This window comes from Staurois parvus, unplaced genomic scaffold (assembly GCF_062004578.1).
Source record: "Staurois parvus isolate SC_StPar_1 unplaced genomic scaffold, SC_StPar_1.0 ptg000518l, whole genome shotgun sequence".
Taxonomy (NCBI): Eukaryota; Metazoa; Chordata; class Amphibia; order Anura; family Ranidae; genus Staurois; species Staurois parvus.
The window spans coordinates 1,145,170-1,163,643 of NW_028318314.1; the positions used below are offsets into that span (position 1 = coordinate 1,145,170).

Below are 18,474 nucleotides of genomic sequence, written 5' to 3' on the forward strand. Positions count from 1 at the left end.
TGAAATCCAATGATGACTTTGAAAGCCTGAAGGTGTGCCACTCCCTCATTTCACTTCCTCACTATCTATCACAGTTTCGGAGGCCCAGAAATGCCAGAATAGCACCAACCCCCCATTACTCCTTTTTGGAAAGTAGACACCCCAAGGAATTTAAAAAGAGGCATGTTGAGTATTTTGCATATCTCATTTTTTCTCACAAGGTTTTGAAATATAAAAAAGAATAGAAAAAAATGTTTTTTTCTTCAATTTTCAAAAACTTGGCAACAAATGAGATCTGCAAAATACTCACTAAGCTTCTGATCAAATTCCTTGGGGTGTCTACTTTCCAAAAAAGTGGTAATTTGGGGGGGGGGGTTGGTGCTATCCTGGCATTTCAGGGCCTCCGAAACTGTGATAGGTAGTCAAGAAGCGTAATGAGGAAATAAAGCCCTTTAAAAGCCTGATGGTGTTTATTGGATTTTGGGGTCCTGTACTTGGCTAGACTGCCAAAACTTCTCTCACATGTGGTACCCCCATACTTGGGAGAAGTAGCAGAATGTATTTTGGGGAGTAATCCCACATATACCCATGGCATGTGTGACCAATAAATCATTTAAGTGACAATTTTGTGTAAAAAAAGAAAACATTTTTATCATTTTTCAAAAATTTGTGGTAAAAAAATACTGTAAATTCTTCTATTGATTCAACATGCCTCTCAGCAAATAGTTTGGGGTGTCTACTTTCCAAAAAGCGGTCGTTTTGGTGGGTGGGTGCATTTTATGCCCAGCATTAGAAGTGTATGTCACACATCACTCACTCTTCTAACCACCTGAAGACTAAGCCTTTTCTGACACTTTTTCTTTGCATGAAAAAAAATCTGTATTTTTTGCTAGGAATTAATTTAAACTCCAAACATTATATTTTTTTAAAGCAAGCACCCTAGTGAATAAAATAGTGGGTGCTGCAATTTTTTATGTCACATAGTACTCGCGCAGCAATTTTTCAAACGCAATTTTTTTTTAAAAATACACTTTTTTTACTTTTAATGCACAAAAACACAAAATATTGGCCAATTATTTGATAAAATTTAAAAGATGATGGTATGCCAAGTAAATAGATACCAAACATGACATGCTTTAAAACTGCGCATGCCCCGTTCAATGGCGACAAACTGCATACGTTTTTAATATCCATAGGCAATGTTTTAAAAGCCTTTACAAGCTACCATTTTAGATTTACAGAGGAGGTCTAGTGTTAGAATTACTGCCCTTGATCTGACGTTCGTGGCGATACCCCACATGCAGGGGGCAACCATTGTTTCCATACTGGCACAGGGTCAATGTTCATGAACGCAGATGCACATGTGCAGGGGGGCAGGGTACTTTTTTTTTTAAGTTATTTTGATTTTTTTATTATTTTTACACTGTCCCTTCATTATTATTTTTTTGATCACTTTTAATGCTGTCACAGGGAATGCAAATATCTTCAATGGGCATTGTCATATATTCTTTTTTTCAGAAATCTGGGTTCTATCAGACCCTAGATATCTCATCTGCCCTTAAATTATCTAATCAAACCAAGATCAGTGTGATCAGATGCTTTCCCAATTTACAAATGGTGCTGTTTATATCCTGTGAAATTGAAGTGATGAAATGCTCATAGCTTCCGATTTCTTAGGCTATAGAGATGATTGGCACCGTTCTGTTCTCCAATCAGCTCTATGGTCAGCTAGCAGAAACACTGGCTGCATTCTCAGGTTGCCCCAATGGCACAGGACTGCCCGAGAAGGCCGTGGAAGGCAGTGGGGGAGGGGGGGCATTTTCTTCTGCTGCTTGTAAAAGCAATCCTGCAGCTAATTAGCCACTAGGATTGCTTGTACATGAAAGCCGATCGCCGGCTGAAAAAAACGATACCAAGATGATGCCTGCAGCTGTAGGCATCATCCTGGTATAACCATTCAAAATCCAGTGATGTACCAGTACCTCGGTTTACGAATTTAATTCGTTCTGCAGGACATTTCATATAGCAAAAAATTTATAAGCTGAAACACTTTTTCCCATAGGAATGCATTGAAAACCAATTAATCCGTTCAGAAGGTCAAAAAAACAATAAAAGCTATTAAAATACCGCATGAGTTATTTTATTAACTCATGGAGTATTTTATTAGTGACAACCATGTGTTAATATTGCAATGTAAAAAAAAATTTTAATTGCAGGTAATTCACTCAGCTGTCAGGTGCCAGTTTTTAAATGTAATTACCCTTTTTTTTTTTCTTTTCACTATACAGTAGTTCAGAAATTCAGCAGTTCTTTCCCCCTCCAGCTGAAAGAGAGAAAGTTTCTTTTAGTTTATTTCCACAAGTTAAAAGATACAATGTTTACTTTTAGTTTCTTAAAAGATACAATGTATCTTTTCAGTTTCTTAAAAGATACAAAGTATCCTTTAGCTGTGGGAAACTGACAGCTAATGTTGTGAGCTATACTGAAGAAAAAAAAAGATGGCAGTTGCATTTAAAAATCAGCACTGGCATACACTTAGTATTGTGAAAAAAATTAGTAAAACATTTGTAAACCGAGGCATTATTTTCAATGGAATTTCATTAATAAACCGAAAATTACGTTAACAGAGGCATTCGTAAACCGAGGTATTACTGTATATGCTATGTTTTTTTTTTTTGTATGCAGCCCGTGGACTGAATGAAAAAAAGAGAAGGGGGGCGTGGTCTGCCGAGATCCAAGATGGCTGCATGACGGGGAAGGCGGACCGGAAGGTCACCAGCTCCTGTTCCCGCGGGCACATAACCCCCTGCAATCCAGATATATTCAGGAGCTGTTCAGCTGTCAGCAGAGGGACAGACCACATGCAGCATCCCCCTCCCCCCCCCTCCTCCCTCCACTACAACAACATGTGCTCATAGCACAGACACTGGGGCTGGCATAGAATCTGTCCCACAGCATGATCTCTCTTCAGACACTCATACACTTTCTTTAAGAGATCTGCAGGCAGTTGCAGCTGATATTAAAGCTACTTTTACCACAGCCCTCAGTGACCTAAGGGAAGACCTCCATTTGTTAAGTACAAGAATAGAGGAGGTGGAATTCACACGCAGATCTAATGCTGATGCCATAGTGGAGATACAGCAGTTGTCAGTATCGCACACATCTCATATCCGTGATTTTTATAGACAGATTGAAGATCTGGATAATAGAGGTCGCAGACATAATATCAGATTGCGTGGCTTGCCTGAATCTGTGGAGCCGAGCGACATCCCCAAAACAGTAATTGCGATCTTCAATGATCTGCTGGGCCGTCCACCTACTGAACCCATTGATCTGGAACGTGCACACAGAGCGCTTCGCTCCAGAGGCAGAAATTCTGACCCCCCAAGAGATGTGGTGTGTTGCTTGGTCAGCTTTCCAATCAAAGAAGACATTCTCAGAAGGGCCAGAGAAAGAAGACGCCTTTTATTTCAGGGTAATGAGATACACCTGTTCCAGGACCTCTCTTCCATAACCATGCAACAAAGGCGAGAACTTTGCCCCCTGCTGGACACACTTCGCTCTCATAACATACCATACAGGTGGCGATTTCCATTGTGTCTCTCCGCTCAAGCTCAGGGGTGCACAGCCTACCTGCGAGTTCCAGAGGATCTCCCCAACTTCTGTTCCGCACTGGACATTCCTCTAGTTGAGCTTCCAGATTGGTACAGATCTTTGCATCTTCCAAATGCTACTGAATCTGGTCGAGTACCAAGTGACATAGATTGGCAAGGCCCCCATCTCCGCCGCCACCGATCGGTCCCTTCCACTCCTCCGAGACTTCCTGCCAGAGGCTCCACCACCAACAACAGCCCAACGGCCTCTCCTGCACATCTCAGACCCTGCCATGATGCCTAAAGGCCTATCTTCGATCTTTTCCCTGACTTTCTCTCATCAGCAATACTTATCCAGATTATGATCTTACCGGATCCCTCCCATCCGACTCCAGGACCATGCCGGTAGCACCTCAGGTCCTATTTGGCCCCTTAACTGGACACCTTCACCCTTTCATTTTCTGCTCTCTAACCCATCCGCCCTGGTCCAGGTCTTTTGATGCCCCTGCAGATGTTACCAAATTCGCCTCATCGATCATGAAGACCTTTTCCCTCTCCGTCTCAGCTTCTTCAATGGACCGCCAGTTCTGATGTACCTTCGCAGGCACCCTCCATGTCAATGGCCTTTTTATTGCTGCATTTTCACTGCCTCTGATGGAAGCCTGGGGGATGATCCTACAGTCTTTCTCTAGCCCTGTTTGTAATGTATATGCTGATTTGTCCACTGCATAGAGTCTCTGGAGAGTATGGATCTCCAGACACTCTATGCCTGGCCCCTGTTTGGTTGTATGGCCTCCCAGGGGTCTTTTGATGATCTTGCAGTGGTCAGAGGTGAATTCCATGCCCTCCATTACATATTGTCTGTATTTCCCTGACCATGATCCCTACTGTTCTTCATTAGAGTTTACTGTGAGAGGTTTCATACTCCAGCTTGCCTTTATACCTTTTCCAGGGGTGGTGTGGGATGGTGGGGGGAGACTGGGTTGGGGGGAGGAGGGGTGTCATTTCCATACTTTTATTATTTTACATATCTGTTGGAAATCAAGTATCACCTCGTTACACTCTCCAGGTGTTGTTCCCTGCGGGGTCCGGCCCCCTCCTTCACCTCATGTCATAACACCCATCTAAACCACATTTACTGCTTACAGGTTTTGAAACCATCATTCGGAGTTTCTGCTGAGCTCCCCCCCAGTCCCGTCCTCCCCCCTCTTCCCTTGCCTAGCTACCGCTATTTTTTTCTTTTTAGACACGAGGTGCTACTTGATTTATAGAATGTTGTGGAGTCCTGCGGGAGCGGGGTGGGAGATGTATGGTTTGAGTTTTTGAGAGGGAGTCGGTAAGAAAAGAGTTAGGACAAATAAGAGATACCTTAGGGTTCCAAAAAGAAATGGTGCACTATGTCTCATTTTTCCCAAAGGTTTCCTTTGATGGTTGCTTTTTTTTTTTTTTTTTGAATGGTTGCCCTGCTGTTTCTGTGATGTTGCATTGTTTTTGCCATAAACAGATTATGATACGATTTGCTTTTCATCTTAATGATATGCAGGTTTTCCATCTGGCTTTCACTGATGTTTTATTTTCAGCATGGACTAGCCCTACCACGGCACACCTACGATACCACAACTCTGCCCATAACTTTAGGATCATGCCACGACTGCATTCCACTTAGATGTGCATTTTCTCATTTCCCTACATACAATGCTTCCACCACTATACGCCCTAATGATATATATTCGGTTTCCTTGCCCTCATGACATTTATTACATTTTCCTTCTGACATCCCTAAGCTTGTTGCTGCGTCTTACCTCACCCATTATGTCGGATGATGGCGGTTGTGCCCCCATCTATATCTTCATTCACACGAATTGTGCTCACCCTCCCTCCCCGATTCTTGCATTCTTTAAGGTCCATGGCCCGACGGACTCTTTCTTTTTGGATCTAAGTCCTCCGCGTTTCCCACACAGTGAGCTTTGAGAGCTCTCGCTGAACTTTTTCCGGCCGTCTTTACTCCCTTGTCCTCTGCCTCTCATCTCCTTTCATTCCTTGTTCCTCTTTCTGCTATTTCCCTCCTATCCCTTTTTTTCTTGTTCTTCTTTCCTCCTTCCCGTATCTTGGTGGGTCAGCTGGTCTACCCCCACTGCCAGTTATCTCTCTCTCTCTCTCTCTCTCTTCTCCCCTCATTTCCCTTTTCCTTTTCATGTCATTTCCTTCCCCTCTCCCCCCCTTCCCCTCTTTTTTTTTTCTTTCTTTCCTCTCTTCTCTCTCTTCCCCATACCCCCTTTCCCATCCCTTTAGGTTCCCTTTACTCTCCCGGTCATGCCTTCTCTCAACTCCCTGTCAGGACATCGTTCGCTGAAAGTTCTGTCTATTAATGTGAAGGGTCTGAATACTCCTGAAAAGCGCTCTCTCCTGCTTTTGCGCCTTTTTAAACAGAGAGCGGATATTGTTTTTCTTCAGGAAATGCACTTCCATCGCGATGCCATACCCAAGCTCACTAACTCCCGTTTCCCAACAGTTTATCATGCTCCTAACCCTCATGCTAAATCTAAAGGCGTTTCCATTTTGATTGCAAAGCACCTCCCTCTGGTTATCTCACTTCCGGATGGTGGATTCCTGTTTCTAAAAGGTAATTTTGCCAATAGGCCCATCACTTTAGGAAATCTTTACGCACCCAACACTAGACAGGTATCCTTTTTCCGCTCCATTACCTCTTCACTCTCCTCCTTCCAGACGGGTATCCTAATCTTGGGAGGTGATCTTAACGTTCCCCTATGCCCTATATTGGACTCTTCCTCGGGAAGCTTTTTCTTGCCATATAAATCCATTAGACAGATTCACACTCAACTTCAAGATCTGCAACTTGACGACTCTTGGCGATCACCCTATAACTATGACATTACGATTTCCGGAGAAACATTCCTGTTCTAAGATATGGCGTTTGGATGCCTCTCTTCTTTCTGACTCGGCCAATGAAGCAGAAGTTCGCTCCTAATTAACGGACTACTTTTCGAACAATCAAACTCCAGATACCTCTTTGTTAACTCAATGGGAGGCACATTAATGCGTCATTCGAGGAGTCCTAATAGCTATGGCCACAAAACGTAAAAAAGAGAGACAGACTTGCTTACAACAACTCTTAGATCGCATTAAATTCCTGGAAAAGTGCACAAACATAATCAGGCCACCTCAACTTTATCTGATCTTATGGACACCCACACACAGCTCTTAAATGAACTAGGCAAGGCAGCTAAGCGCAGATTCATTTTGTCGCACAAACTTTTTTATGAATTTGCTAACAAAAGCGGGAGATTCTTAGCCAGATCCCTCCAGACAAAAAAGTTGAGTTTAACGGTTCACAAGATTAGGGGCTCAGATGGCTCTTTGGCCACCTCAAATGCGGAAATACTACAAAACATTATACAATCTTCCTCCAGAACGTCACCCTTCTGAGGCCAATAAGCCTAGAGACACCCAAATCTCTGACTTTCTTCGCCTCTATAGTCCTTCCACTGTACCTGATGATACTGTTCAGGATTTGGAACATCATATCATGGCGGAAGAACTCTCCCGAGCCGCCCAGCAAATGAAACCTGGTAAAAGCCCAGGCCCTGATGCTCTTTCTGTGGCATATTACAAGGAGTTTCTAGATATTTTGAGTGGACCCTTCCTCTCTGCCTTCAACACTTTCTCTTCACCCCCCACGCAACATCATCGCCTCCTGGAAGCTCATATCACTGTCATCCCCAAAGAAGGTAAAGATGTCACTTTGGTTACCAATTATAGGCCCATCTCTCTTTTGAACGTAGACAACAAAATCTACGCAAAGATCCTAGCCAATCATCTCCTTCCCTTGTTACCCTCCCTGATTGACCTTGACCAAGTGGGCTTCATCCCGGGAAGGGAAGCAAGAGATAACACCATCAAGGCTCTTAACCTTCTCCACCGGCTTCACGATTCTAGCAGTCCAGGATTTATTTCTTCCCTAGAGGCCGAGAAGGCTTTTGATACGGTGTCCTGGGATTACTTAAAGGCATCCCTACAGGTGATTGGTTTAGGGGACACCATGCTCAATTTCATTATGGCACTGTATTCTGGTACAACGGCTCAGGTCTGTGTGAATGGGCATTTATCTCATCCATTTCCTCTTGGGAATGGTACGCGCTAAGGTTGCCCCCTATCCCCGCTTCTTTTTGTGATATCACTAGAACCATTGTTACGCAAACTCCGCTTAAACCCAGATATCAGGGGTATTTCCGTGGTGAACAAGGAATACAAACTTGCTGCCTACGCAGACGACATTCTTTTGTTTTTGACGGAGCCCTGGATCACCTTGCCCAACCTACTTAAGGATTTTTCCTTTTTTCAATATATCTCGAACCTCAAAATTAATCATTCCAAGTCCTATGCCTTAAACATTACTCTTCTTCCAGACCTGGTTTCCTTTTGTCAGTCAGAGTTCCCGTTTCAATGGGAAAGGGACTCCCTTACCTATCTGTGAATACAGCTTACGAGTAACCTCTCTGATCTTTATGTCAAAAACTTTCTTCCAACCCTTGGTGCCATCCGAGCAGACCTAACTAGGTGGCATTGCCCATGCTTCTCCTGGTTTGGTAGGGCTGCTATACTAAAAATGAATATCCTCCCACGCCTCTTCTATCTATTTCAAACCTTACCTATCCATTTACCACCCGCCTTTTTCGTTTCATGCAGAAGAATGTGCTCTCTTTTTCTCTGCAATCATAAACGGCCACGTATTTCCTTCTCCCAACTTGTGCTCCCCAAATCCAAAGGGGGGATTGGACTACCTGACCTGCAACTCTACCATCGGGCCTGCCATCTTACTAGGATAATCGATTGGAATATTCACCTTACCACCAAAGCATGGGTCCAGCTGGAACACTCTTGTTCCACATCCCCCTTGGCATCGATCCCATGGCTTCTGACCAAACACATTCCTCAAGACCTCCTCCTACATCCAATAATCGGTCCTTCCCTTAAAACCTTTCGCTTAGCCTGTAAATCGGCCTCCATTTCGGATGCCCCCAACCCACTAACTTCTCTTCGCCTCAATCCGGACTTCCCTCCCAATATTCATAAGTCCTTTCCATCAGCACATTGGCCACACAGTCAAGTTTTAGCGAACCATTTTTTGCACAAAGGTCAGCTGACATCGTTCTTCCCTGGCAAGTACTATGGGTGATCTCACCTTTCCCTTTTGGGCCTATCTTCAAATCAGACATTTTCTTCTCTCTCCTGCATATCGCCAAAAATGCGTCCGCCCTCTCACCTCCTTTGAGTCACTCTGTTCAAAGGCTGAACCACGGAGGCATTTAGTATAATTTACCTATCTGCTTCTTCTTGGTGACAGAACCTCTGATTCACTTCCCACCTGTAAAGCTTGGAAAAGATACTTGAACATTGACTTTTCTTCCTCTGATTGGGACCAAATCTTTACCTTTTCTCATAAGTGCTCCTTGAATGTTTTGGCACAAGAAAACGGTTACAAGTTGGCGACACGTTGGTACAATACACCTTCTAGAATCCATCATTTTAATCCATCCGGCCCCATATTTGTTGGAGATGTGGGGCTCCTGTTGGATCTTTTCTTCATATCTGGTGGGACTGCCCTATGGTTCAGCCCTTTTGGCAGGAGGTACATCGGATTACTTCTTTGGTGTCTACTCTTGATATTGAGTTCTCTCCGGCCCAACTCCTCCTCCACCACACTCCGCTTCCCAAACGTCTATATTTCAAATCTCTGGCTATGCATATGCTTAACGTGGCTAAACTCTGCTTACTGGTTCTCTGGGGGTCTGTTCACCCCCCCACAGTGCGAGATTGGTTCATACGCTTGAACAGAATTGCTGAAATGGAAGAGCTGATTGCTTCTTCTCTGGATAACCCTACTAAATTTTCTCATACGTGGTCCTGTTGGTTTCACTTCCGAATGACCCCTGAATATCGTTCTTTCATGGGCCTTGCTGATTGATTCTGAATCTCTCTGATACCCGTAGTGTTTCTGGTGATATATTGGCTCTCTTTTTTTCAAGGTTGTGATTGAGGTCCTTTGTCTTGAAGCAAGCTACGCTTGGCACCCTGATACGCCTGCAACTGTCCCCAGCTCGCTTCTCTGCCAGGATTGTGCGTATCTCTCATCTCCTGGGAGTCTAGAGTAAAGGTGACTTACCTATCCTCCTACTCCTCTACACCTCCTCCCCGTCCAACCCTTCCCCAATCCCCCATCTACCTACCCCCCCTTTTTTTTATTTTTCCTCTCTTCCCTTCTTTTTCATGCTTATTCTTGAATTCTTAATCCCCATTTCCCTGCTTCCTTACTCAGAGTTTAGCTTTCATTCTCCCCTTTCTATTTTGGTACACTTCTCTACTCATAGGAGCCCTATACCCTACCTGCAATCCAGCTGCGCATATGTTTTACTTTTACATATCTCCTTTCCAGAACCCTTTGCCCACGTGCTGGCAACCTGTAGTGGGTTACCTCAGTTTCACCAAAAGTACAAGGCCGTATCCTACAAGCCCTTGTACCCCCCCCCCCCCTCCACACCTACTGTATACATTTCCAACGCATACCTTTGACTCACTGGCCCTGCTCTTTGCTGTTGCTCGGTAACTGAGGTTATATATTATTGACCCTGCCAGTGCTGTGATTCCAATATGCTGAATAAGGGCTTGAGACCAGATATGCCTTTAATGTTCCTACGCTCGCAAGTTCTCATTTTTCCCCTGTTTTCTTTCCCCTGGGATGACTTACGTCTGATTCTTTGCCTATGTATTGCTATGTATCCTTTTGTTCGCTGTATGTGCATTACCTCCTATTGTATTTTCGACTGATACCTTGTATTACCTGTACTTATTGTATGCTCTGAGTTTATTAATAAACCTTATGAAAAAAAGAAAAAAAGAGAAGAAATCTCTGCCAGAAAAAGTGTATGGTATGCCCACCATTGTACAAATGTCTAAATAGTGGCACGCTTGAATAAAAATTGTCCACGTATAAGTGGTACCACATATGGAGAAGGATGACACCAAGTCCCAAACTATCTTGCCACTGCTCCCCATGTAGTCTGGGCATCTGGGGGGCTCCACATGACTATCTTTTCCCTCTTAAATCCGAACAATACTTGTGCTCGCCACTGCACCAGCTTGTACTACACTTATGGGACTCGCCACGTCGCCAAGTCATACTGCAGTGCTGGTATTATTATTATTATACAGGATTTATATAGCGCCAACAGTTTGCGCAGTCCTTTATAATATAACGGGAGAAAATACAGCAACAATACAGTTCAATACAAGAGGGTTAGGAGGGCTTGATCCTGGGAGCTTACAATCTAAGAGGTATGTGAAAGACCAGGATGTACTAGACCGCTGGTGTCGCCAGTTCACCAAAAGGTAGCGCAGCACTAGTACTGGCACTCTGCTGCATATGAGAGTCCTCAAAATTTACCGACAAGTGCTAACAGAGATCAGGTATGGTGCAAGGAGAGATCAAAAAGATTCCCATTTTTAGGAAAATGAAAGTTAAAGCTATTAAAAAAGGTATAAAAGCTTTGGAAAGCAGGAAAGGCGTGGTCAGACCGGCTGATAAAGGTGGAGGGCTAGTCATTCTTACTAAAGAAATGTATGATAATGAATTACAGAGAAATAGCGAATGACACAACTCCATCCAAAACGTTATTAGTAGATCCCACTAGCAATCTTAAAAAAAAACAGTTAGAAGGTCTGGATAAGAAAGGAGCTAAGAGAAGGATATTGGATAAAAAGGAAGCCAAGTTTAAAAAAAATTAATACACCCAGGTTACCAGTTATATATCAAATACCTAAAATCCATAAAACCAACTGAACCCTCCGGGCTGACCTATTATTAGCGTCATTGATTCCATATACTCTAGACTGGGTCAATATGTTGATCTGTATCTGCAATCATTAGCTAGTAAAGAGAAGGCCTTTTTAAAAGATAGTAAGGATTGGATTAATATCATAAAAAATGTTCCTCTTGGTCACTAAAGTTATTTGGTGACAATGGACATTGAGTGACGTTACACCAACATCAAACAAACTGATGCTTTATCAGCGACCAAGTGGGCTTTGTAAAGCCTATTTGATTTATAAAAACCCCAAGTCCAATTTATATTAGAAACATTAGATATGACCATGTCAAGTAATTATTTCTGCTATAAATGGGGTTTCTATAGCCAAGTCAAAGAGGTAGCTATGGGTTCAATTTACAGTAAAGGAAAGTGGGGAAAGACATTAAAAATTTTGGCCTATTCTCACAAGGGACCAAACATTAAAAGAGGTGTTTCCATCAAGGCCCAGATTTATATAAAAGAACTCTGTGCCTAAGGAACGTGATTGTTCTTAATGTACCGGACACTCCTAGGAAAAAGGTTACTTTTTTGGAGAAAGATGGATTTTATAGATGTACAGGTGAGACTCGAAAAATTAGAATATCGTGCAAAAGTTAATTTATTTCAGTAATGCAACCTAAAAGGTGAAACTAATATATGCGATAGATTCATTACATGCAAAGCAAGATAGTTCAAGCCGTGATTTGTTATAATTGTGATGATTATGGCTTACAACTCATGAAAACCCCAAATCCACAATCTCAGAAAATTAGAATATTACATGCAATCAATAAAACAAGGATTGTACATAGAACAATATCGGATCTCTGAAAAGTATAAGCATGCATATGTACTTAGTACTTGGTTTGGGCACCTTTTGCAGCAATTACTGCCTCAATGCGGCGTGGCATGGAAACTATCAGCCTGTGGCACTGCTGAGATGTTATGGAAGACCAGGATGCTTCAATAGCGGCCTTCAGCTCTTCTGCATTGTTCGGTCTCATGTCTCTCATCTTTCTCTTGGTAATGCCCCATAGATTCTCTATGGGGTTCAGGTTCAGAGCTTTAAAGAGCTCAGACAGGTGCTACTAAGTTAGATTATTGAGTGGAGAAAGGTGGAATTTTTAAAAGCACAGTAACAGGTCTTTGAGAGCCAGAATTCTTGCTGTTTCTTATAATATGGTAAATGGTGCCACGCTTTTACAAAGAATAATTGGTTGATCTATGACAATTGTGATATAACTCTGAAAAGAAAATTGAATGAAAGAAAAAAAAAAACATTTTTTTAAATAATATAAAGAATACAATGGTATTTAACTAAAATAATAAAATGTCCAAACTTAGAGTGTCCCAAACTTAGAGTGTCCCAAACTTAAATAATGAATAATCAAATATATCTGTGAAACATATAAATATGAAAAGTCCAAACGAATGTCCCAAATAAAACTTGTCTTGGATGTTGTTATCATTATGCGCTCACCTCCTTGTTAGCCTATTACTAGGCTAACACAGCTGTATAGTAATAAGGTGTTGGCGGGATCTTTGATATGAATGTAGTAATGCTGGGATCCTTTTAAGGCTCCTCTATAAGTGGCTGGATGGCTCCTGATGGAAACTGGCAGTCTCTGCCTCCTTGCACTGTTGGTGGATATATTTCCTTCTCCCTTAATTCCTCGTTAGTATAGTGGAAAACAGAAAAATATATAGTGCTTTATCGTTTTATAAAACCATAAATTTATTGCTCTCCTTTATGCACTCACATTCAGTTAAAATCAACAAGCATTACTGAGTATAACCGCTCAGTCCGGGTATGACCTGCTCCCTCCGAGTGTCTGCGCTCACTGCCTGCAATCGCCGTGTCAGAAGTCTGGTTGCTGTGGTGACGTCAATGCCCCTCCCCAACGCGTTGGGGAGGGTCACGTGCCACAGGGTCACGTGGCTTCTTCCGGGGGATATGAAACCATAAATTTATGTTTTTTTAAAATGATAAAGCGCTATATATTTTTCTGTTTTCCACTATACGAACGAGGAATTAAGGGAGAAGAAAATATTTCCACTATGCTAACGAGGAATTAAGGGAGAAGGAAATATATCCACCAACAGTGCAAGGAGACAGAGACTGCCAGTTTCCATCAGGAGCCATCCAGCCACTTATAGAGGAGCCATAAAAGGATCCCAGCATTACTACATTCATATCAAAGATCCCACCAACACCTTTTTACTATACAGCTGTGTTAGCCTAGTAATAGGCTAACAAGGAGGTGAGCGCAAAATAATAACAACATCCAAGACAAGTTTTATTTGGGACATTCATTTGGACTTTTCACATTTATATGTTTCACAGATATATTTGATTATTCATTATTTAAGTTTGGGACACTCTAAGTTTGGACATTTTATTATTTTAGTTAAATACCATTGTATTCTTTATATTATTTTTAAAAAACATTTTTTTCTTTCATTCAGTTTTCTTTTCAGAGTTATATCACAATTGTCATAGATCAACCAATTATTCTTTGTAAAAGCGCGGCACTATTTACCATATTATATTCTAGTTCACACAAATGAGGATGTGATTAGGAGCCTGCTAGCTTTTATATTAATATTTAGCATATTATCCTAGTGGCTCACAAGTAACCCAATTAATTCTTGCTGTTTCTTAGGTGTTCAAATACTTATGTTCAGCAGTGCAAGACAAATAAATTCTTTAAAAATCATACAATGTGATTTCCTGAATGTTTTTTTTAATTCTGTCTCTCAGAGTGGGAATGCACCTACAATGTGAATTTCAGACCCCTCCATGATTTCTAAGTGGGAGAACTTGCAAAATCGCAGGGTGTTCAAATACTTCTGTTCCTCACTGTATATAAAAAGTCAAAAAGATGCTTTTAGGCAAATGTCAGCAATTTAAGAAGGGTAGAAACGTAGGATGTGGAAGATAAATATATAAAAAAATCAAAGAATTGTGAAAAATATAAAATTGTATATCTTAAAAATAGAATAGAATTATTTATGAATTTTTAATTTAAGATTCATTTTTATATTCTTATATGATTAAATCTTGGTTACACCCGTAGAGACTGCAAGAGTAATAAATAATACATAAAATATATAAAAATATATATAAATAAAAAATAGACTAGGATAGGAATGAATCACATAAAAATAGAAATAAACAAATAAAAGCTCAGAAAATAATGTGTATATATGGGGGTACGTACATGGTCTAGAAGGGGGCTCAACTGTTAGCAATAAAGCAGTTGACATCAACTTCTATGTTGTGTTCGGACACAACATAGAAGTTGGGGGTGCAAAGTATTAAGTTCAAACACCCATTTGGTCTCTGCTTGTGAGACAGCCCTTGTTTTATTTATGTCCCTTCAATGAGGGGTGACGATATCGATTCCCACAAATTTAAGGGAAGATGGATCCTTATTATGGTATAGTCGATAGTGGTTCGATAAGGAATGTTCTCTAAAACCTTTTTTAATATTAGACACGTGTTCACGTAGATGGTCGTGTAATTTTCTTGTTGTACGGCCCACATATTGTTTCTGGCAGGGGCATTGTAGCAGGTATACAACATATCTGCTGTGACAGGAAATTAAATGTTTTATATAATATAGGATCTGCCAGTGACAAATGAGTTAAATGTGTCAATCTTGCATTTTCTGGTATTATTGCACTTACATATAATGCACTTATTGCATGGGTGGAATCCCCTAAGGTCAGTAAAAAGAGAAATATTTTTGGGAGGGTCCACTACATTAGGTGCAAGTCGGTGTCTAACAGCCATGGCTTTACGGAAAATGATTTCTGGTTTTTCAGGTAGGATTGTGGATAACACAGGGTCTGCTTTCAAGATGTCCCAGTTCTTATTAATAATTCTACTGCTACATTTATGTTGTATCGAATAAGTTGCAATAAAGGGGCAGATTTTGGCCTTTCTTAGTTTGGTTTGTTCAACAACATTTCATTCCTGTCCAGACTGGCAACAGTATGGATCGTGTTTTCTAAAATAGCTTCATTATACCCCTTTTCCATAAACCTGTTCTTTAAAATCTTAGCTTGTAAATGATAGGTGTTCACATCCGAACAATTGCATCTGATCCTCATAAATTGGCCTTTTGGTATATTCGCCACCAGGTGGGATGGTGGCAGCTGTCAATAGGGATGTAACTGTTGTGGTCAGTGGCTTTAAAAAATGACTTTGTAACAATTTTTCCATTAAAATTTATAAGGGTTAGGTCCAAACAGTTAATTTCGAACTTACTGTAGGAATATGTGAGGCTGATATTATGTTTATTGTTGTTCAGGGTACTGAAGCAGTTGATGAGTGATTCCTCTTCCCCATTTCATAAGAGGAAGATGTCATCTATGTACCTCTTATACATCAACAATTCAGGCCAATCTCTTGCGTAAATGAGATCTTCTTCCCAACAAGACATAAATAAATTCGCTAGACTGGGGGCAAACTTAGCCCCCATTGCATCTCCCTTGATTTGTAAATAGTAGGCCTTATTAAACCAGAAGTAGTTGTTGTGCATTGCAAATTCCAACAGGTTCGAAATAAAGTTTTTCTGTGCTACAGGTGAAGTACTGTTGTGTGTTAAATAAAAGTCAGCTGCTTCCATGCTGTCTAAAAATATACCGTATTTTTACAAAGTATCTCTTGAGCGATAACTGTCTTGCAACTTTATGCACATCTATATATGCTTCAAACTTATTTAGTCTTATAGCAGTGGCATATTTGAATCCTTTATCAAGTAGACGTAGTTCGTCCTTAGTCAGATCCGCTTTACTTAGATTGAAGATCCCTTGACCAACTATATCTTTCTTTTTTTGGTTGTGTCTATTCGCTCTCCTTCCCCCTCTCTTTCCCCTGCAGTGTCTCTTAGTTTGCGTTCTCTGCCTTCCCCTAAAAAAGGCTGTCTAGAGTAGTTGTTGCTGAATTGGTAATTACTGTTACGTTCAGTTGGTAGCTGCTCTTTTATTGTCTTATATTATTCATTTTACTATCCTTTATTTATGGTTATTATGGGAGATATGCACCAGGCTGGGAAGACTGAATCTGCAATAGGCAAGCAGCTTGGTGTGAACAAATCAACTGTGGGAGCAATAATTAGAAAATGGAAGACATACAAGACCACTGATAATCTCCCTCAATCTGGGGCTCCACACAAGATCTCACCCCGTGGGGTCAAAATGATCACAAGACGGTGAGCAAAAATCCCAGGACCACACGGGGGGACCTAGTTAATGACCTGCAGAGAGCTGGGACTAACGTAACAAGGGCTACCATCAGTAACACACTACGCCGCCAGGGACTCAGATCCTGCAGTGCCAGACGTGTCCCCCTGCTTAAGCCACTACATGTCCGGGCCCGTCTGAAGTTTGCTAGAGAGCAGTTGGATGATCCAGAAAAGAATTGGGAGAATGTCATAAGGTCAGATGAAACCAAAATAGAACTGTTTGGTAGAAACACAACTCGTCGTGTTTGGAGGAGAGAGAATGCTGAGTTGCATCCAAAGAACGCCATACCTACTGTGATGCATGGGGGTGGCAACATCATGCTTTGGGGCTGTTTCTCCGCAAAGGGACCAGGACGACTGATCCATGTACAGGACAGAATGAATGGGGCCATGTATCGTGAGATTTTGAGTGCAAACCTCCTTCCATCAGCAAGGGCATTGAAGATGAAACGTGGCTGGGTCTTCCAACATGACAATGATCCCAAACATACCGCCCGGGCAACGAAGGAGTGGCTTCGTAAGAAGCATTTCAAGGTCCTGGAGTGGCCAAGCCAGTCTCCAGATCTCAACCCCATAGAAAACCTTTGGAGGAAGTTGAAAGTCCGTGTTGCCCAACAACAGCCCCAAAACATCACTGCTCTAGAGGAGATCTGCATGGAGGAATGGGCCAACATACGAGCAACAGTGTGTGCCAACCTTGTGAAAACTTACAGGAAATGTTTGACCTCTGTCATTGCCAACAAAGGATATATAACAAAGTATTGAGATGAACTTTTGATATTGACCAACAACTTATTTTCCACCATAATTTGCAAATAAATTCTTTCCAAATCAGCCAATGTGATTGTCTGGATTTTTTTTCTCATTTTGTCTCTCATAGTTGAGGTCTACCTATGATGCCAATTACAGGCCTCTCTCATCTTTTTAAGTGGGAGAACTTGCACAATTGGTGGCTGACTAAATACTTTTTTGCCCCACTGTATTTGACCTCAGACTATCCAGGACCATCATTTCCGAGTATTTTTTTTACACTTGACAATGACACGGACGACCTTAAAGGTCTTTTTTTACACCTGAAGAATTTGACCACAGTAGAGATTAAAACATTATTGGACATCTCATTCCTAGACAATTACATCAAGGAACAGATGGTTCCCAGGTCACTTCGCTGGGACTTCTGACTCAGAGGACACCATCAGCCACCTTGAGTGGTATCAATTCTTTAATAACGCTGGAATTGATCTACTTAAGTTTTTAATTATACGCAAAAAGAAAAAACTTGCGTACCTTGATAAGGAAATTAACCTAGTACAAGACAAATTAACACCATTTAAGGGTAATGATATTTACAAGACTGAATCCGATAAATTGAAATTACACATGGAGGGGGTAGAAAAAGAACAAAGAATGAAGAAAAAGAAAAAATACCACAGGGATCATAAAGATTACTCGGACCAAGTGGTATTTAACTGGCAGAAATGCAAGGAAACATCTTCTGCTCCACCCATCCCCAATCCAAAACCTCCAACATCAAGACCTAGACCTAGATCATCCTTTGTTAACTATAATGTTTATGGGGATAAACCGAATACTAAGTCATTTAATAACTATAATCGACAATACGATGTACCTACCTGTAATATGTATGAACCCCTCCGTGATCTTCATGATGACAATATAGGCAATAGACACAACCAAAACAAGAAAAATATAGTTGGTTAAGGGATCTTCAATCTTAGTATAGCGGATGTGACTAAGGACGAACTATGTCTACTTGATAAAGGA

General features: G+C 41.4%; 1 protein-coding gene across 2 annotated transcripts in view; it reads left to right on the top strand.

Annotated features, from left to right (window-relative positions):
• The window catches only part of LOC149451827 (A disintegrin and metalloproteinase with thrombospondin motifs 3-like), an 815,283-nt gene that overhangs the window by 678,928 nt on the left and 117,881 nt on the right, over positions 1 to 18,474 (top strand). The window contains exon 7 of one of the 2 annotated variants that reach the window (XM_089690124.1): positions 2,665 to 4,504. The exons of the other annotated variant lie outside the window; for it this stretch is intronic. Within the exon in view, the coding sequence (XP_089546250.1) occupies positions 2,665 to 2,897 (233 nt within the window). The 3' untranslated portion in view covers positions 2,898 to 4,504. Of the gene's footprint in view, positions 1 to 2,664; positions 4,505 to 18,474 lie in introns of those variants that run through there. 2 annotated transcript variants of the gene reach the window in all.